Source organism: Falco biarmicus, chromosome Z (assembly GCF_023638135.1).
Source record: "Falco biarmicus isolate bFalBia1 chromosome Z, bFalBia1.pri, whole genome shotgun sequence".
Classification (NCBI taxonomy): domain Eukaryota; kingdom Metazoa; phylum Chordata; class Aves; order Falconiformes; family Falconidae; genus Falco; species Falco biarmicus.
Window position 1 is genome coordinate 45,722,656 of NC_079311.1, and position 21,204 is coordinate 45,743,859.

At 42.7% G+C, this 21,204-nt stretch overlaps 1 protein-coding gene across 1 annotated transcript in view; it reads left to right on the forward strand.

Moving 5' to 3' along the window:
* The first annotated feature begins 753 nt into the window (after positions 1 to 753).
* MAMDC2 (MAM domain containing 2) overlaps positions 754 to 21,204 on the forward strand; it is a 65,131-nt gene continuing 44,680 nt past the window's right edge. The window contains exons 1-2 of the mRNA XM_056325485.1: positions 754 to 933; positions 1,069 to 1,182. Coding sequence (XP_056181460.1) covers positions 903 to 933; positions 1,069 to 1,182 — 145 coding nt within the window. The 5' untranslated portion in view covers positions 754 to 902. The remainder of the gene's footprint in view (positions 934 to 1,068; positions 1,183 to 21,204) is intronic.

Here is a 21,204-nt window from a genome sequence, read left to right on the forward strand (position 1 = left end):
CAAGGACAGCCCAGAAGTGGAGTGGGGGCCCAGACAGGCTGTGCCATCCCCAGCCTTGGAGGTTGTCAGGCCCCAGGTGGGTAAGGCCCTGGTCAGCCTGGCCTGAGCTCAGGGCAGGCTGTGCTTTGGGCAGGGCTTGGGCTGGAGACCTCCTGCGGTCTCTTCCTGAGTTATCATGTAATCCTGTGAACTACAGTTCTTGGACCACCCCAGGAACTCCAGCATCTTTCTGACCTAAAAGTGACAGAGTACCTTGCGGTGGCCCTCCAGTATGGCGGTTTTTGCAGCAGAGAAGGTTGGCAGGGCAGGTAGTGGTGGCAGAGGAGCCCTGGTGGGGTGGGAGCTGCTTTGTCCTCGGCAGATGGGTGGGAGTGTGCATCTTAGTAATGTGCATCAATATCTGATGGGGGACTACATCAGGCAGAGCCAGGCTCTTCCAGTGGTACCCAGAGATGGGAGCAAGGCAGTGGGCACGAGCTGAAACTCGGGAAAACCCACCTAAACCTAAGCTCGCAGAGTTCTACAGGGGGTGTGCGGGGTGCGTGCGATGCACTCAGCAGGTGGCCCGGAGGGGCGGCGGCACCCCCACCCCCAGGACTCCCCAGCCCCGGCCTCCCCCGCCTCGGGCGACAGACCGGGGCCGACCCCGCTCGGCGTCGGGGGTGGGACGCACCGCCCACCCGGGGTGCCCTCGGGCCCTCCCCGCCCCTGCCCTGCCCCCCCCGCCCCTGCCCTGCCCCCCCCGCCGCCACGGCTTGCCTCCCTGCGCCCCGCCGGGGTGCCGAGGGGCCGCGCTCAGCCCCGCCGCCGCCGAAGCCCCGGGTTCGGCGCGGCCGCGCCCCCGCGCTCCCGGCCGCCCGCCCGCCCCGCCGCCGCTGGCCACGGCTCCCCCGGCGCGGAAGATGCTGCGGCTCTGCCTCCTCGCCGCGCACGGTAAGCGGCGGCGGGGGCCGCGCCGCGCCGCCCCCCGGGGAGCGAGGTGGGCGCCGCTCCGGGGTCGGCGGCGGCCCCCAGCCCGCGGTCCCCGGGCCGGCCACGCCGTGACCGGGGCTCGCTTTGTCCTTGCAGCTCTGCGGCTCGTCGGGGCGGCCTTGCTCTCCCCCGGGTCGTGCGCCTTTGAGGACAGCGCCTGCGGCTACGAGTGGGACTACGCGCAGCTGCCCTGGGTGCTGCACGGGGAAGGTAAGAGCGCTGCCGGCCCCCGGGCGAACAGCTCCAGCCGGCCGCGCAGCCCACCCCCGGCACTGCTGCTGCCCCCGGGCGCCGCCGCCCCCCGCGCCGGGCGCCCCTGCAGCCCGCGGCCGCGGTGGTGTCGCGCAGCGCTGCGCGGAGCGGCGTCCCGGGGTGCCGCGGCCGCCCCAGTGCTGCGCTGCGCCGCTGTCCCGGGGAAGGAGCCGCCGTCGGACCCCCTCGGTGTGCAGCTTCGGTGGCTGCTGTCAGCGCCCCGAGCCCCGTCTGCAGGCGACGCGAGGAGGCGTCCGTGCCTTCCCAGGCACAGGTAGCGCCGCAGGTTCCTGCGGGATGTCCCAGGAACCGCCTTCCCGTTTCTTCAAGTTTCCGTTGGGAAAAGGTGTCTGATATCAAATCTGCTGTAGGTAACTTCTTCCTAGAAAAAAACACATCGGTCAAATTCCTGTTAAGCTGCATTATTGTTTTTTCTATAAACATACTTCAGCTTTAACTGTAGAAGTGTGTGCATTTTCAGGGCAGGAGACAATCTTCATGAAGAGTACCTTTACAAAGTGTTCAGTTAAGACTTTTCTCCATTTTATGGTACTTATAGTTCAGTAGGAAGATTAGCATTACTGTTTCAGTAAGTTGTATTAGACTTGACTGACTGCCACTGAGAGAACAAAATGCAGTCACTGTGAAGTTTCCATGCAGCTGTAGCCCTTCCTTGATAAGTTTTTAATGTAGACTCCCATTTTTAACAGAACCAATATGAACAAACCAAAGACTAACCAAAAATAAATACAACATGGTTGTAACTGGGCAGTAAAATGATTTAGTTTGGGTTATGTTTTGTCCGCAGCATCATTCATGGAGTGAAAGCTGTGCTCATGCAGTAAAAGGGACTATGTGTTTTCAAAGTTTTTAAGCTCTAAACCAGGTACTAAGAATAATGAAGGGGCGAGTACAGATACAAAGAGAGACACCCCTCATTACCCCTCATCAGTGCTCCATTCAAAACTGGCTGGTCCAGTTTTGTCATTCCACTTGTTACTCGGTTGATAATGAAGCTTTTTTTTTTTGTACGTTTTGTTTTTATCTGATTTGTAAGCGGTGCTCACATATGCAAAGTCACCCTAATTGTTAATTTTTAGATGAATTATTAGGGTTTGAGAGTGTATGAAGAGTGCTAACTCGGAAAAGGCTGTGAGGATGTCATGATTAAAATAGTTCATTTTTCTCTTTTTACTTAAAACATACATAGATTTTCCTGTATTTTTGAAGATACTAGTGGAACTTTAGTAACCATCTATGCTTTCCCAGCTATACCTCTTAAAATCATGCCCTCTTAAGCTGCCTGTCTTGGAATCAGCACTTCCTCCTTGCCATTAACAGGGAGCCACAGGGTAGTAGTATTGACTCAGCTCCGAGGGACTGTGTTATGCTGGGAGTAATACCTGCAGAAATGGATGTGCATCATGTTGTGCACATCCATGATATGGTGCTTCAGGAAATGGAAATTGGATCAGAGATTTGAATCAGCAGCAGCGTGCTTTTTTTTTTTTTTTCCTACAGAACACTATTTTGGTTATTGTATGTGGTTTGATTTTTCTATGTGACCATAAGCATACCAGTGGTTGTACAGCTTCTGTCATTGTAGATCTTGTTTTTCAGTGATACGTAACTGAACTGTTATGCTCTGGGAGGATATGTGGTGTACCAGCTGTCTTAATAGGCATAGTTGTGTCAGCATTTCCATTATTTCTGTAATTTATTCATAGTAAGTCATTCTGTGCAAATACTTGGCACACAAGGTAATAGCCTCTTCAGAAATTCATTCATACAGTCATAACTAAATCTAGCTGAAAATAGCTCATCCAAATCTATGTAGCGGGTGTGCAAAACTAGTCTTCCTTAGATGCTCTTTTTTTTTTTTTTTTTTTTTTTTTAACTAGTAAAGCCATGTTCCTTTTGGCAGCACCGAGCCCTGGTATTTGTAGATCAGTGTACGTGTATGTGGTAATTTACTGGGACAACAGAGGAAGTTAAGGATGGGAGTGGCAGCTTAGCTTTGAATTGTTCACTTCTCCTTTCATTGCTTCAAAATTGTTCTATTATTTTGAAATATTATTTGTAGAGTGATATACGGCCAATCTCTTACAGGGATTATCTGACTTGCAGTGCAAGTTCTTTCATCTTATAAATCTCTCAATGGTGCGATCTTGTGCCAAACTGTCAAGATGATGTAAATATAACTAAAATCCTGCTCATAAAAAATTCCACTCCATACTTGAAAGTTTTTTGCCCGATTGCCAAGGAAGCCAATATCTGCTAAAGAGTCAGGCACAGAAAGGAAGTGTAAGGTTACTTTTTGCTTTTGTTTACAGCTTAAATGAATAGGTTTCTAAGGTTCAACTGCTTTTTTAAATGTATCTGACATTTTTAATATTCTGGTAGTTCTGGGATAAGAGGATTTCTTGTGTTTAAACTTACAAATTTTATAATTTAAAAGATTTTCATTTTTTATAGCTCAAGTTCTGGTACCTGTAATTGACTGGCATTTTAGGGCCCATTTTAGTCAAGTGCAAAAGGAAAATCAAAACCAAATAGTCAGTGGTAAAATGGATAGCTGTTTCACTCTTCCCTGCTTTACTCAAGACAGGCAAATCAGGCCCTAACAAGGTGGGTGTTTGTAGGATACCAGCTACGCAAGAAACAAATCAGACGTTTTACCATAATATCTGTCCAGTAGATCTGTGCTCCCATAGACTTTGGCTTCACTGAAACCCTCTGTAAGCCTCAAGCTCTCTCACACGGCTCTGAATTCAGGAATAGGACCTTCAAGTACAAATATCAATGTGCTCTTTTTAACTCTCAGCCTTTTGAGTCAGTCATCTGCTAACTTGGTATTTGCATTTTAGAATTGTAATGATTTTTAGCAGGCAGCCACCATGCAAAGAAAAGTGTCAAATATAGAAACAGCTGAGGATACAAATTTCTTGCGAGGTTACCTATGGCTGAGAAGCACACCCAGGCTGAGGTCATGGCCCAGGCTGGGTAAAGATAGCTTCATGCCTGAGGCAGCATGTTTCTGGCAGCATGACAGTTCTCTTTTCAGTGTAAGCTGGGAAATCCCATGCAAATATGATGTGCTTTATGAAGTGAGTGTTTGTAGGATACCAGCTACACAAGAAACACAGTAATGTTGTTGCTTAGGAAAAAGGCATCCTGGCGCTGAAATCTGATGAGTAGCAGGTGAATTTGTGTGTCAATCAATGGACCAGTGATAAGATCTGCAAGCTTTGAATGATTTGCTAGTACACATAAACCAAGGTGTTAATGGTCCATTTTAACTTCAGAGGTGCAGGCATGCATCCATAAATATTCTTGCATTCATGATGCCTCTGAACAGATAATGTATTTTTTAAAATCCACTTACAGAATATAAGGTAAAGGTCGAACTCCTTGGACTCAACTAATGGATGAGAAATTTAGAAACCAGATCTATATCCATCACTACAGTGGTATTTAGAGATAGTTGAGAAGCTCAAATACCATGTTGCGTACCCACAGGTATATTTAGCATGAGTTTATGTCCAGTTCTAAAGCATAACTGGGGCATAAAGTTTGCAGGTGCATAGTGGCCTGTTTCCACAAGAATTTACTTCTGTGTCAGCAGTATATGTCTTGCAAGAGAAAGACCTGGTTCATTCTAATATATGCTGTCAAACTTTCCATGATAGGATTTGATCAAATAATCTTGAGATTGTTTTTTTAACCAAATTGTGCATTTATTTCAGAGGACACATGCTTTGTAAGTGTAAACCAAACTTTCAAACAAAGGAAGATGCTGTATGTAATAGGCAGTAATTCTGGTTAGAGTAATAAATAAAACCATGTAGACCCACTTGAAATAGCGGTAGGAAATGCAGCCTTGTGTCAGTTGCAGCCGTTCTGCAAGGCTGGATTTTGGCATTTTTTGCTTTCATCCCAGCCCTGTCCAGCACAGAGCCTGCCATAACGTGGCAGGTTAAGAACAGCCTGCTCATAGCATCATTATAGGTTAAGTTTCATTAAACACAATAACTATGGCATATTTTTTCTGTGACTCCGGACAATGTTTCTGTTTTTGCCAAGAGTGTCCATACAGCATTTTGTGTGCCTGTGTCTGTTGTTATGTTTTGTTCTCAGTCTTCCTTAATGTTAACAGGGGGAGTTTAATAGAGCTACAAATAATGTGCATTTGGGCTGTCAGCTCAGATCTGCCCTAATGAAGTTCACTGTGTTGCATCTGCTTGCCTGGATTTAAGCGTTAGAATTTAAGCATTAAGAAATTTGTCTATTACCTTTGCAAGCTGTAGGGAAGAGGGTTTGCTTATATTAACAATGTGCTCCAAAAAGCACATGATGGTTGTTAAATGTGCCCACGTGCTTCCAATTGCATTGGACTTGGAGCTTTTTTAGTAGTAGTGGCAACAGGTTTTGTACAGTTGTCTCCTTATCACTTTGCTCTTCTGTGGAGTGTTGTGAAGCAACTTGCCTTGTTGATCTTCTATAATGAGCAATGTGGCACTGAACTGCTGAAGCTGTAACTGGTAGTTGATACAGCCATATGCATCTGGCTCTCATATGATCATTGGCAGCTTTAAAGGCACATTTTTGTGTGTTGCTTTCCTTCAAAAATTCTGGAAGTGTGTTTTACTTCAAATCTCATGTCTCCAAGGATATATTTTAATAGCATGCACTTCAGAGTTTTTGAGTTTTCTCTTTTTGCAGTATTCCAAAGGGGACTCATCCTTAAAAAGAAATAATTTCATTCAGAAGAGTGGTATAATGAACTACTATATATGTTAAAATAGCCTGTTTTTCTTCCCCTTGAAAGGTGCCAACTTTTTGCTGCTTTAGTCCAAGATTCTGTGATACACTCAAAATGGGCATCCTTCAGGTAACAGTTTATGGTAAGCAGGTAAGCAAGCAACAGCACTACCAACAGTGTCTGGAAACTGAAGTTCTTCTTTTGGGCCATAGTTATTATATAGCTACACTCTAAAATGGTTTTAAGATGGAAAGTAATTTCAAGAGACAGGATAGCCATCCCAGGCCATCAGATAAGTGAGAGTAGCAGCATAAGGAATCTCAAATACAAACATTGCCTGCATACCATTTAAAAAGCTTGTATTTCCAGCTGTGCCGTGTGACTTAAAATGGACCTCTTTTGACCTGAACTCTCTCATCTTGAATACCACATCATTTGGTTGTAATATGCAGGGCAATGAAACAGGTAATGACTGGTGATCCTAGATTTTGTTTTACAGCAAGCACAGTTCCTGTCTGAGGTCTGCTGTGTCATGCTCGGTTACAAACCTACTGGCAGATAGATTGGCACATCTGTAGTCTCAATTTTGTTCCTATCTATCTGCAATAGTTTCCTATACCTCGGGAAGTAATTAATTTGAAAATGTAAAAAAGGTTTAATGTTGCTGGCTTTGTACAACCCTAAGGTGAGACAAGTGATCTCACATGTTTGTGATGACTGTGTAATTGGAGGCAAAGTAGAGGGTAATTCAGGGAGACTTGCAACAGCTTGTACCTAGATGCAGCAGAACCAGGCTGGCATAGCACAGTGTTTGCTTGCTGGCAAGATTTTCAGCTGACAAATCCACCCTGCCACTGGAGCATATTATTAGCTTGGGTCTCCCAAACCCGTAGCATGAGTATCTCTGCACCAAATGCCATTTGATGGAGGGGAGAAGCCATCAGAACTGGTATACAGTCACTGGCACACTGCCTTGACCTGGTAATTAAAATGTTTCTTCCTGGCCAAAATGATTGCATTTGGAGAGACAACTGCCCTTCCTAGTCACTCCCAAGGGGGCTGGGGCAGGGGGAAGCTGACGCTCACATACTTCTGGTACACTTAAGACTCTTGTGTTTTTACTTCCTCTTCACCTCTGGTGCCATTTCTCCTGTACTTCACTTAGACTACTCAGACACTATTCTTGTGTTAGCAACTCATTTCTTCTTGATATGTTCTTGCTTTATTGTCACCAGCAGCTTAACAGTACCGTGTGTGAGTAGCGTTCAGCCTTGCTCCAGGCTCTCCCTTGCCTTGCTGATACTATTAGGAAATCTGTCATTTTGCTTGCCCATGTGTAACTTCCATCCTAGGCTTCTGCGTGACAGCATTTTTATTAAACTATGCCCAAATTACAGTTGTTAGCATTTGCTCATCTTCAGTAGTAGGTCTTGTGCAAAGAAAGACGGCCAAGAGCACTTCATGTTCATGGAGGGCTTTAGCAGCAGCTGCTTGTGCATAACACTGGTGATAAGTCTTGGCTTTTCATTTGCAGCAGAACAAACGAATCCTAAATTGTTATCGGTGAGTCACTGCATGAGAGATGAGTTTCAAAGCATTCCTCTCCTCCACAGGACAGTATAATTCTCAGAAGTATATTTCCACATACAGCTGTTAGTGATTCAGTGCTTAGAGTCAACAAGTTATTTTAGTGCATTTTACACCGAGCTGTGGAGGCTGGCCACAGAGAGGGAGGACAGCTGTTGTGAAATTCATATTTACTGAGTATACCTGCAACTCCTGACAATCAGCTGGACTTTGTTTTGCATGATAACAACTGAAAATAGGTAATTTACCACTAGAATTTGAAAAACAATTAAAAAGCTGTAGGAGGGCAAAAGAGTGTTGGGGCGTGGTGATGGAGGCCAAATCACCTCAGTCAAACAAATAACTTGCATGTAACCCCAGCAAAAAGTTGATTCCCTCCAGCTAACAAGGTTTGTTACTCATAGGTAGGATGAGGCAACTTGTGTGATTCTGTATATCATATAGATACAGCACTGTAAACCACACTTACTAAAAATTGTATTGCAGCTTCATGTTTCAAAATGCCACACGTTTATGTGAAAAACTAGCTATGCATCTATCTAGCAGCCACTCAGTATGAGGCTTCAGCTTATTTGGACATACCCAGGGCTAGCTTTATAATTTGTAATGCCAACTGCATGCGTTGGTTGCACAGCTACAGTCACACCGCTGCAGCTTGCACAGGTATGCGGGATGACTATACCCAGAATTTTCTGGGAAGGCTGTAGGGATCTGGGCATGTCTCAGTCAGATGCTGGAGGGTGAGGTGCGGCTTCCCACCTGAAGTCACAGCTTCTGTGGCTGGCTCTGATGAAGATGGACAGGGCCCAGGATTAAGAAATCAGTCTAGCTTTGTACTGGTATCTTCTCCATTAATAGGAAGTTAAATAAGATATTTTCAGCTTTGGTTATAAACAGGATGGGTACCAACCTTGCAAATATTGTTGAAGTTTGCTAAAATACAAGTACAAACATGCAAAATCACTTGCTGAAAACAGCTAGAAATATTTTCAGTTATCTGAAAAAATGGAAGACTTAAATGGATCAAGCTAAAGTTTCTTTTTAGGAGTTTCAGGGTGTGAGCATGGTGTGAGTTTTTGTATTGGTAAAGCTGCTGACAGGCAGTAGTTTGTGGTCATTGTGCTTATTACACTACATGTATAATCATCTTGAAAATGAAGAGAAGAGCCAATGATTTGGCAGTGCATTTTTTTGAAGGGAAGGGAGGTATTTTCAGCACTGTCAATTTTCAGTATGAATTTTGGTCAAGATCTAATGTGGGTCAAGATCAGTAGTGAGGAAAAATAAGCTTGCATTTGTACTGAAGGGTGACCACAGACGTTTCAGATGTGTTTCTGCTAGTAAAAGAGACTTGTTCACCTTGTGTATGGTACAGACTGTTCAGAGTTGTGACAGAATCAGCCTGAAAATGCCCTAATAGTCTTACCATGTAGGATGTTATCAAGTGTAAATCTTTGAAAGCTTATTGAAGAAATAATTCAAACTCAGTTACAACTAGTTGTCTTTGTTACCTTTTTTTTTTTTTTTTTTTTTTGTAGTTTTCCCATTGTATTGCCTTTGGAGATTCTTCACCCACAGCCACTGTATGCAAGAGCAGTACAGGCAATGCTATAATTAGTTGACTGATGAAACTTACCAAACGGGGTCAAACCTTCTACTGTTACAAGAAAATAAACATTTTTTAAAAAAAGAATTATTTCCCTTTGGTCTTGCAGTTTTTACTGTCTTACTATTCCTTTGTGGCAGTAATGCCACAGCAGGCCAGAAAAAAGGCCAGCATAGTCATCCATCTAACTTTATACAGTGCTTTGATTGCTCAGAAGCCTTTATATCATTTTAACATATTTTATTACTCCCATTTAAAAGAGTAAGTATTTTTTTGCCCCGTCCTTCCCTATGGTTCTAGGAAGCCAAAGATTCAAGTATGATTATTATAGTCCTTCTTCATATGATAATCAAGCCAAAGATTCCTACGATTTTAGATAACAGTAAAGTGCCTGCCACTTCAAAAATGCTCTTTTATTAACAGTGTTTCTCCTACACTATATGGCTATTCCTCCAATGCATTTTCTTTTGGCAAACATGGCTCAAGTTCAGTATATTAGATAACTCTAGTAGTCTGAGTAATTGTGTTGGTGTGCTTTGAACGTTGTTTTAAATAGATGTATTCTTTGATAAAGTATGAGCTACATGTTACAAACACTTTGCTCTATTCTGAAAACCTGGCAAGCCCTGGTATGAAAATATCCATGAATCACTGTATATTTCCATTTGAAATATCAGTCAAAGTCTTTTAGGAAACAGAGTCTTCACAGTTTTCAGTCAGAAAACCATTAAAATACTTAAAGAAGCTCTGTTGTGACTTGATGAGTTCCTTAAAATTTGCTGGGCCACAAAATGTGTTTCATATTAAAAATGTGGGAATAGCTACAAAACCATAGTGAGATGCAAGGTTATCAAAGGAAGTAATTCTCTGTCTTCAGATTCTCTTTTTTTTCCTTTTGTTGTTGTTTGTTTGGTTGGGTTTTTTTGTTTTACATCATTAGCAGTCAATACTCTAAGACTGTTGCCTTGTCTAGCAGTCATGGTTGAACAAAGGTCGAAGCAGGCTTCTGTGTGGCTGTGATGTCCAGGAAAATGCTGTTGCATTCAGCTTCAACGCAGATCCATATGTGGCAAATGTCATGCCTGGAGGGTAAGAAAGCCAGACAGTCCTGCCTGGTCTCTGAATTAGCAGAAGATTTCCCTGTTTTCTGATAATAGTGTTAAAGATCATGTTATAATGCACTGTATCCAGGAACAAAGTTTCAATTAACAATGTAAACACTTTTCTTAAGCTTGAATAATAAAGCTCTAAGTGCTCCACAAAACACTTTCTACTTGCAGAAGAAATCCCCAGCTGATGTATGGTTGGGTACCCTAAATTGTCCAGTGTCACTCCCTGATTCCTTTGTAGATCTTTTAGTGAAAAGGTGTCTCATCTCATAGGCCTGTTTTACATTTCCTGAACCGTGTTTCTTCCAGCCTGGAACATAATTCTTTTGCTTGTCGGTAACTATCACAACATGACTTGAGAAGCCCTTCGAAGAAGGCTGTTGTTAGCAGGTGGGTTAAGTACTCTCTCTGGAACAGGAAACTGTGAAATACAGAAAGGATGTAAATGTCATTTTAATGGCTGTGTCTTCACTCGAGCGTTAGATGACGAGGTTGGTGCCTGGCTATGAGAACTGAGACTAGTCTTATATACATATAGGTAGCTGTAAAGGAAAAGTCACTTCTGACTTTAGTTTTTTACTAGCAGAAACACATCTGAAATGTCTTCTGAAAAACAACCAGAAACATAGGTGGTTCCCACTGAACATCAGGAAACTTGTTTTCATTGTGAAACATAATGTTTCCATTATGTTGCAGGAGTCAACAGTTCTTTTGGGCACAGGTTGAGAATAGCAGCGTGGAAGGGAGCCATAAGTCCAGGAGCTATAGCAGGGGAACACAGGTTCTTCATTGCATGAGATAGGGAGAAGTTATTTCCAAGAAACAATGTGGAAAGGATTGAGTGAGCAATACTTTCCCGCGTCCATGCAGCTATGGGGCCATACCGCTAAGTCCCTCAGGAGTCAGGAGTCCTGCCCTCAGGGTAATGCACCTGAGCCTTTCAGAGTTAAAATCCATGAATTCTGCCTTTATTTTTTCTTTCTTCTATTTTTTGCAGAGTCATAATTTGTTTTATGGGCTATTTTCTTTGGAAATCAATAATGCTGTCTTTCTTGGGGAGTTTTATCTCTAACTCTGACTTTTCCGTGACTCTATTTCCTATTGTGGATGTTGCAGGTCTTGGATGGCACAGCTTTATTGCAATGACTGGATATAATAACACCTCAGCCAGAAAATTTTGCATAGCATCTGGATTTTTTTAATTGCCTCTGATATGCTTTCTGTGTTCAGAAATCTCTTGGTTTGCTTAAGTTCATATACACACTGGGAAGCGAAGACATAAACACCGTGTTGGGTGTTAAGGATTTAATCTAGAAAATATGAATGGAGGAAAATAAAATCAGAAAAACACAATAAGAAAATCTGTTTAATTTTCCTTTAAAGTGGCATGTCCCCTCTCGTAAAGGAGGTTAGAACTAATGAGCTTAACTGATGTGTTCTGTATTTAAAAATCTTTCTGAGGCAACAGTGATTTATTATTATTTGTTTTATTACTATTGTTATTTGCAAGATTATATTCTTTGAGGTATAGTTGGGTTGGGAAGGCAGGGCAACTCATGTTGCTGATGGGGAAGGCAACATGAGTTGCAGCCAAGATGTGTGTGATATTGAAATAGAAGTGTCCTGTGACATGGCTGCTCTCTCACTGCATGTGTGCTGCAGGTGGACAGTAAAAATGCCCAAAAGCATACTTTAAAACTGTTTTCAAAGGAGCAAAAAAGTAATTTGTCTCTTTTGCCTTTTTTGGTGTGTAATGGCACCTTAGCTGAGACCAGTTTAGAAATATGAAGTCTAGGCTTCTCTTGCTGGAGAACTAACTGGAAGCTTAGCTGCTGAGGCTGTGACATTACATGCAATGAGAAGCTGAAGAACAAGGGAAGAGGGCTTCCAGTCTTAATTTGGAAGTTTTTCAACACTTTTAGCACCTGTTTACATTTCACATACCTGGAAGTTCTGTTTGTTGGCAGGGTTGGTTTTGTTTGTTTGTTTGACTTTCTATACCAGTAAGATCCTCGTAAAGAAGGTGTTTGAAGTATGGTCTGGATGAGCAGAGGTGAAAACTGACTTAATGGTCGGGCTGAGCCCAACGGGTGGTGATCACTGGAACGAAGTATGGTTGGAGGCTAGTCACTAGTGGTGTACCCAAGGGGTCAATACTGGGTCTGATCCTGTTCAACATCCTCATTATCTGGATGATTGTGTAGAGTATGCCATCAGCAAGTTTGAAGATCATGCAAAACTGAGAGATGTGACTGATGCATGGGAGGGTCATGCTGGCCTCCAGAGGTACATCAGTGGGCTGGAGAAATGGGCTGACAGGAACCTCATGAAGTTCAACAAGGAGAAGTATGAAGTCCTGCACCTGCCGAGAAACAGCCCTGTGCCAGAACATATGTTGGGGGCTGCTTAGAAAGCATCTTGGCAGAAAAGGACCTGGTGGTTCTGATGGATACTAAGTTGAACATGAGCCAGCAATGTTCCCTGGGCTGCGTTAGGAGGAGTGTTGCCAGCAGGTCCGGAGAGGTGATACTTCCTCTCTGTTCAGCACTGGTGAAACCCTGTCTGGAGTTCTGTGTATAGTTCTGGCCTCCCCAGTGCAAGATACTGGAGAGACCCCAATGAAGAGTCTTGAAGATGATGAAGAGGCTGGAGCATCTCTCCTATGAGGAAAGTCTGCAAGAGCAGGGACAGTTCAGCTTGGAGAAAAGAAGGCTTAAGGGGGATCTTCTATAAATAAATAAAAATACCTGAAGGAAGGGTCCAAAGAGGATGGAGACATGCTCCTTTCAGCGGTGCTCAGTGAGAAGATCAGGGCAACAGGCACAAACAGAAACATAGGTGGTTCCCACTGAACATCAGGAAACATGTTTTCATTGTGAGGGTTGCTGGGAGCTGGTGGCATCTCCATCCTTAGAGATACTCAAAAACCATCTGGACATGGTCCTGGGCAACTGGCTGTAGGTGGCTCTGCCTGAACAGGGGTGCTGGACCCTTCCAGCCTCAACTGTTCTGTAATTCTGTGGTATCTTCATGTTTTTGATTAAAAGTTAAGCCCTACTACAGTGGTCTTTCAGAGACATCTCCACCCATAATGAAGAACATGAGAATATTTGCTACTCTTAAAGGCAAGAATTAAACAGAATAGTCAAATGTATGAGTATATGTCTGAGTCCATTTATATGTATGTGTATATGAAATCTCTGTAGCCTCATTCAGGAGAAGAAATGAGAGTTTGTTGCAGGTCCCCCATTAGATGAATGACATTTTAATCATTGTTGACAGGATACGGAAGACTTGTTCCTTGCTGGTATTTTTGGGGCTTGATTTTCTAGCTAAGGTTTTCTGATGCTCATGGCTGCAAGATTTCATGGGAAACAGATAAGCTAAGGTGTAGTGCACTCTGATGGATTTTGCAAAAGGGTCTGTTCATCATTTCCTACTTTTTTAGTAATTGCCACTTGAAGACTTCTTGTCTTTGGTGTGTGCTGTTTTACACATGATTTTTATCCTAAGGAAGCTTTAGCAAAATAGTTCTGCTTCATCTAGTCACTCTTAGCAGATCATTCGGGAAATGAACGTCCTTAACTGAAAGTACCATTTTACAGCTGTTTAGCCAAAGTGAGCTGAGTTCACTTAAGGCCATACGACAGAGCTGACAGTAACTGGCATCATTGTTCAGTGGAGTCAGCAGGGAGGCAGACAAATGAATGGATATGGACTCTGAGTTGCTCTCAGCTCATCAGAATACATTCAGACAAGTGATGAAACAGACTTAGATGTCTGCACTGTCAGCCTTGCATCTGTTTGGGAAATAAAGGCCTTAATTCTCCCAAGCCATGTATCCCCAGGCTGACCTGCAGTTTATTATCAGTATTTATTATTGTTGTCAGCTCTTAGCAAATCCCTTCTCTCTTTCCCCCATGTGCCACGTGTCTGGTGTACAGATAAGTTTATTCCCTGCCTTAAACTTGTACACGCTTGTGGCAAGCAGTCACAAAAATTTACAAACTTTAAGTAGGAGCTGGAACCAGAAGACCAGAGACTTGAAGACACATTTTCATGTGTCACACCATGTTTCACAATCTTACTGAGATCTTTTTCATCCCAGGAAAATCATGATCTGAGTACCCAAGTGTCAGGTGATAGCTGACTTTGTCCTGTATGATTATGGCAGAACAACTGTGAGATTCTGTAGCAGAGCAGGGATACTCTACTCCGCAGTGTGTAGTTTTCCATTATGGAGCCCTATGGTTTGGTGCCATCCTTTAGAGTTCAGTAGAAAATATGCTCAATACCAGCAGCAAGAAAATGAGGAGCTTTTAGTACTGCTCAGGCTTTGAGCCATAGCTTAAGCAGCAGTGTACTCCCATAGCTGTGAACAAATTTGGAGCCTTCCCAGTAATCAGAAGATCATTGTTTATGGTTTTTCTAAGTGTAAACTAATTTGTGATTGTTTGAATTCCTAAGTTCTCATAAAGGGAAATAAAGGCTGTCTTGAGTACTGGCATACATGCACATACACAAATGAAAACTACAAATACAAGCGTCCTGGTACCTTGATTTTTAGTGTACCCAATATAGCAACAAGATGTTTAAGAAAATAGGATTTCTTTTTCCCTTAGAGATATGCCTTGGAGACATTATAATGTCCAGGGCCCAAACAACGATAAAATCTGTCAGTAAGTGGAATAAAGTCTGTTCACAAGTCTGTGTCAGTATACTAGTTTGCTTAGTATCTGCATCTGCAGTTGCATATTTGGCTTCACAGTACATACTGTCAGCAAACCACTTATTAGCATCTTTGTCTATATCCTTGAAAACTTATGTAGCTATGTGAATACCTCATTTCAAGCTTATAGCATTTCAAGTAGGGTGACTTGTAACATTTTAAATATGCATACATATAGATAGGCAATGTTAACCTAAGCTGTTGCTTTGTGTAAGTTTAGTAAAAAGCAGGAGGAGTTCAAACACATGAATCTTTACTAATTCCTATATAGTCATTGCTTTGCATTTTAGTTCTTACAAGACCTTTTCCAGAGGGATTTCTTTCCTGGCCAAGAATATTCTTCTGTGCTTAAGTGGAAACATGAGAGGATTTATACCAATACCAGATTGTTCTCTAAATATAGCCACTAGTGTTTATTTTAAATTAAGTGTCAAACTGGAGAGTTATTAGGGCAGTAACTGTAGTTTGTTTGAAAAAGAAGAGAGAATTTTGCACAGTGAAGTTGTCATATATGGAAAAAAGATGAGTGGTATGTGTAGTTTGTACCTTTACCACGTGGAGGTAAAAAGCACAAAGCTGTAATCACTGTTTGTTTTTTTATGAAGAAGCACTCATGAATTTGGAATCGACTTCACAGCTGGTGGATGTTGAAGCCAAAAATAGTTACATGATCAATCACCCCTTACTTGCAGAGGGCTCCAATAATCTTTTCCCGTGCTGGGTCAGTTAGATCTTCTCCTGTTAGCCTTTCCAGAGCCATTTAGCTTTTGTGCTGTTTCTTTTTGATAGACCATTCTGTGGTTTTTGTTAGTGATGCATCTAGAAGGGGATTTTATTGCTATGCCTTTAGTCAACCTGCAAGTTAGTCTACTATTTTTAAGAGAATAACTAGCCACTTACTGCAATATTGCATGTGGCACCCACTTGTCAGCTTAGGTATCTCTGTTTCCTACTCATAAAGTGAGAGAGAAAGGAAGAGCTCCAGCTGAAGCCCAGTGCAACAGGAGTTTCAATGTAAGTCCACGGTTTGAAAATACTCAAATGATTCTGGGGAAAGAGGAAAAACAACAACCTTAAAACTTTGAAACTTGGTGTGAAATGGAATTGTTGCCTGCTGGATATCTGCACTAGCTAAACTTCCCTCTTGAGGACTTTTCTAATTTGGTGATTGTACCATCCTAGTTTGTATAGCATGTGTATGACCTCTGTTATATGGCAGGAAATTCTCTGAGAGGGAAGGGTGACAGTCTGAAGGGGCCTCATAATAATGCATTGCTTTAGCCTGATAGAAGGTGGCAGCCTGTAAAATCTTTTGGAGAGAGATGCTTGCAGGCTGTACCTGCAGAGTGGGTCTGTACATTTTACCAGTGACTCTACTGACATGCTGCTGAGGAGGCTGCATGATGTGCACGGGAAATCTGCAAGGTTCCCATTAGTGCTCCTATGGTCACTGTTACCCACTGAGCTACCTGAAGGCTACAAGAAACACAGCCCTGCAAGGGCATGGATGGGAGTCTAGAGTGACAGAGATTATCTCAAGTCATGAAGGCATTAGATAATTAGACCACAGTTAATCTGTTGAGAGGGGCATGCTGCAGGAGTCCACATCAAATAGGAGTTGATATGCACCATGGAATTTTTATACTTAACTGGAGTCATGGCTCTGCTTTTCAACCTCTTTTGCTCTCCCAGCATTTTATGGCGGTGAATTGCCAAACAACAAACCTTAAAATTTTCCCAAGAAGATGAGAGAACTGTAAAAATTATGAAATACTAAGTCCCCTATCCCAGCTGCTTCTGCTGCCCATCATCAGTAGCTGCTAATAACAGCCTTGTGTCAACAACATGTCTGCAAGCACCCATAACCAAAGAACAATAAGCAGTACGGGAGGATGTACCTGCTCTGTGGCAACTTCAGTAAGCATCACAAACAAGCATGAGATGGGTTGTTCAGCTCCAGACTTACTCTGGAGGTGAGTACCTTAATCTATTCCCTGGTCAGATTCAAATCAAACTGATTACATAGGTAGTACTCCAAATTGACTTTGCTGTTATCTTCAGTGATGATGTATTTTTAGTTTTCAACCAACATTAATTGAATTAATTAATTTTGAATTAGCAACTGTAATGAGGTACTCTATTGTAATTGCTTTATTCTCTGATCTTACCAACTTATTCCACAATTGCATTCATATTTAATGTCATAGACTCATAGAATGGTTTGGGTTGGAAGGGGCCTTCAGAGATCACCCAGTCTGGCCCCCCTGCCATGGGCAGGGGCACCTTCCATTAGACCAGCTTGCTCAAAGCCCCGTTCCATCTGACTTTGAACAGTTCCTTGGAGGGAGCATCCATAGCTTCTCTGGGCAACCTGTTGCAGTGCCTTATCACCCTCATTCTAAAAAGCGTCTTCTTATGTCCAACCTACATCTGCCCTCTTTCTGGTTAAAATGATTGCCCCTTGTCCTGTCACTGGAGGCCCTGGTAAAAGTCTCTCTCCATCTGTCTTAGAAGTCCCCTTTAGATATTGAAAGGCTGCAATAAAGTCTCCCCAGGGCCTTCTCTTCAGGCTGAACAACCCCAGCTCTCTCAGCTTGTCTTCATAGGAGAGGAGCTTCAGCCCTCTCTGATAATTTTTGTGGCCCTTCTCTGGACTTGCTCCAACAGGTCTGTGTATTTCTTCTACTAGGGACCCCAGAGCTGGGTGCAATACTCCAGGTCAGGTCTTGATGAGAGTGGAGTAGAGGAGGAGAATCACCTCCTTCAGCCTGCTGGCCATGCTTCTCTTTATCTAGCCTAGGATATAGTTGGCTTTCTGGGCTGCAGGTGCACATTGTGGGTTCATGTCCAATTTTTTATTCACCAGTATCCCCAGGTCCTTCTTTGCAGGGTTACTCTCAATCCCTTTATCCCCAGCCTGTATTGATGCTGGGGGTTGCCCCAACCCAGGTGCAGGGCCTTATACTTGGCCTTGTTGAACTTCATGGGGTTTGCATGGGCCACTCCTCAAGCCTGTCAAAGTCCCTCTGGATAGCATCCCTTCCCGCAAGTGAATCAATGGCACTGCTCAGCTTGGTGTCACCTGCAGACTTGCTGAAGGGGCACTCAGCCCCACTGTCTATGGCATTGATGAAGACACTGAGCAGTATTGATCCCAGCACGGACCCTTGAGGGATGCCACTCATTACTAGTTTCCATTTGGACAGTGAGCCATTGACTGGAACGCTTTGGGTATGGCCATCCAGCCAATTCCTTATCCATCGAGTAGTTCATCGATCAAATCCATATCCCTCTGTATCACAGATTGTTCTCAGTGGCTGAGAATTTTCTGAGGTTAAGAAATGGCTGCTAATTTTGAATATTAATATATAATTACTATTTGGCTCATCTTGACCAGGTTCTGAATTTTATTGAACCTCATTTGTATATTCAGCTATGCTATCATGTTGATTTCATAGCTGGCACAGAAATACACTGCAACAGGTCTGTCTGTTGAGTACAGTTTTGTTGCAGTGGAATTTGCTTTCTCTTTGTTTACATACTTCATTACTAGGATTATGTCTGTTTGCATGATCTGTTGCCCAAGTTTCCATATGTTGTAATTCTACAGCAACACTTGTACAAATACACAATATGACCATACACAAACTAAAAGTGAAGTTTCAGCTCTCTTCGAGTAGGGAATATACTTCTCTCCTTCAATTAATGTTTATTAAAAGTCTGTCCTGAGGCTGAATTCTACACCTAACTCAGAGCTGTTGTGGAGGGGCATTCAAAAAGATGAGGTGTGATTTTTATGTGAAAATTCAAGCCATGGTGCTACAGTAGGAATCTCCTTCATCATTGCTTCTGCAGAAGAAATAAGTGATAATGTTAGCTAGACACTGTTAAAGTGTGCCCGATTCGGTTTATCTCACATTTGTTTTGATATAACCAGGAACTCCCACAAGAAGGGTGATCATCTTTAAAAAGTGGCCCACGGTTGCTTTCCAGTTAGAAAGACTTACTGAACTACTTCATTGTCCCATCAAATGTCTATGTACCCTTTTTCCCTGAAAAGAAAGGATATAAATTTCACAGGGGAAACGTGCCCAGAAGGAAATTTTGATGTTAGGGATTTTGGATGTTCTCGAGATTCAGCAAACAACTAAAAAGGTAATGAGCTGGACAGGAGATGCTGCATTTATGCAGTGTGCAGGTCACATTGGCACTAGAAAGCCTGTGCACTGTGTTCTGTAGGTGTGAGTGTCTGATGGGGAATGTCTTCACCACTTTTACCCATGAAAATTAGTCAGTAGGGGATGTGATGCCCATGTCTGCCTCACATCCTGCACCAGAGGAATCCTTTCCTGTCCATATGAGGTGGCCTAATGCTTCTTGTGACACATTTCCTCCATGCCAAAGGATAAACATTAAATGCCAAGAGATCTACACAGAAGTGCAGTGGGTTTTGGTAGCTACCAGCCTTCTGCCTGTCACTGGCCTGCCTATCTGCAGGACTCTTTGCCATAGAGTTATTTTGCATCATCTGGCAGGCAGACACAGCTTTTGCTTGATACAAGAAATAATTTAGTTTGTGCTTATAGTTTCTATTCAGTGATCCATCGACGATCCCTTAGGCCATGATTAAACAAACTTTTCAGTTGATACAGTTTTATTTCCACTTTTATCTGTGATGTAGAATTCAAGCCCTCGTATACTGCTGAATTACTTACGGAGGGAGATACAAAAAAGCAATGACAGGTTTATTCTCCCATGAAACAGCTGAACAGAGGTGAAGCTACGTAGTTAGATCTGTTTTCAGTAAGATTCTGTGGGTTTAGTTTTCTCCTGACTGTGCTTCACGTGGCACAGAGATGCAGGAGGAGGAGGAAAGGAGGTTTAAATTTGTTGTATGCTTCCCTTGCTGGAATCAGTATATATTCTCCTGAACTGGCTTGGGTCTGAGAACAGCTGGGAAGCAAAGCCATTTTCCTCCCCAGAGGGTTACAAGCACAACCACGGGCATTTCTTGAAGCTAGTTTCCTGGCAGTTAGTATTCCTATACTTTGCCTCAAAACTCAGAAGCATAACAAAGAAACAATTCTTTTATTTGCAAAATGAAAAAGATATTGCAGACTTTGATTTCTGTTTTAAGAGCAGATTTTTAAAAAGCCAGCATGGAAAAAAAATCCTGTGGAAAATAAATAAATAAATAAATAGCACTTTTAAAAGCAAGGAAATAGCCATGTATATGAATATGCCTGCTTGGTTTCTGTCTTTGTATTGCATGCTGTAGCCTTTACATTGTGTGCTTTTTTTGCTTCTTAAAAATTCACAGAAAATTTAGTTACCTATTTGCATGATGCATTTTACTGATCCCCCTTCATCACCAGTTTTCTTTTATAAATGAAAAAATAATATCTGTATAGCAAAGTTCTGGTTTGCAGTATAATCTTGCAAAATTATGTTTTCCTAAATTCTGAACATGAAGATTTTTTGCCTTAGATGGCTGTTATATACTATATTGGCTTGGATCAGCTTCTTGATAGTGTTAGAGACCAGACTTTTGAAGACTGCTGAGTGAGACCTTGTGTTTTCCTCCCTCAGAGCACGGCGGTTATAGGAGTACTGGCTCAGTACTTTGGGTTATTTCAGTATCACACATAGAAACGTTGTCTTTTTTTTCTCCGAGTTCCCAGCGGTCATAAATATTTCCCTTGTTTTCCAAGACAAAACTTGGCAAGCAACTACTGGCCTAGTTTACTTTGAGCTTTTGAGGTGTGGAGGAGAAGCAGCAGCAGCTCTGGGAGTTTCACTCTCTCAGGGGTGTGGACATGGGTCTGTCCACTGCCCCACCGGAAAGGGGGAGGCTGGAGACTGTGTCAGAAATTTGCGCTGATAACATGTTTCATGGCAAATGTATCTCGTGTCTGAGTTATGAGCAGCTGCCAATGCTGTCTGAGTTTATAGCTTCTAGTGCAGGCTGGAAAAGGTAATCCCACACCTTCACTTTTAAGAGATGGGCAGCGTGTGTGAAACTTGAACCCAAAATAAAGGTTGTGGAGCTAGTCTAATCAGTTATTAACAATTAATTAAGGAGTCAATTGCCTCTGTAATCCCAGAGATGTCCACTGATAGTTCTTGGCTGAGTACAACTGCAGATTCCTCCAGTACACAACCTTGCTCTGCAGGCAGTGCAAGTTTC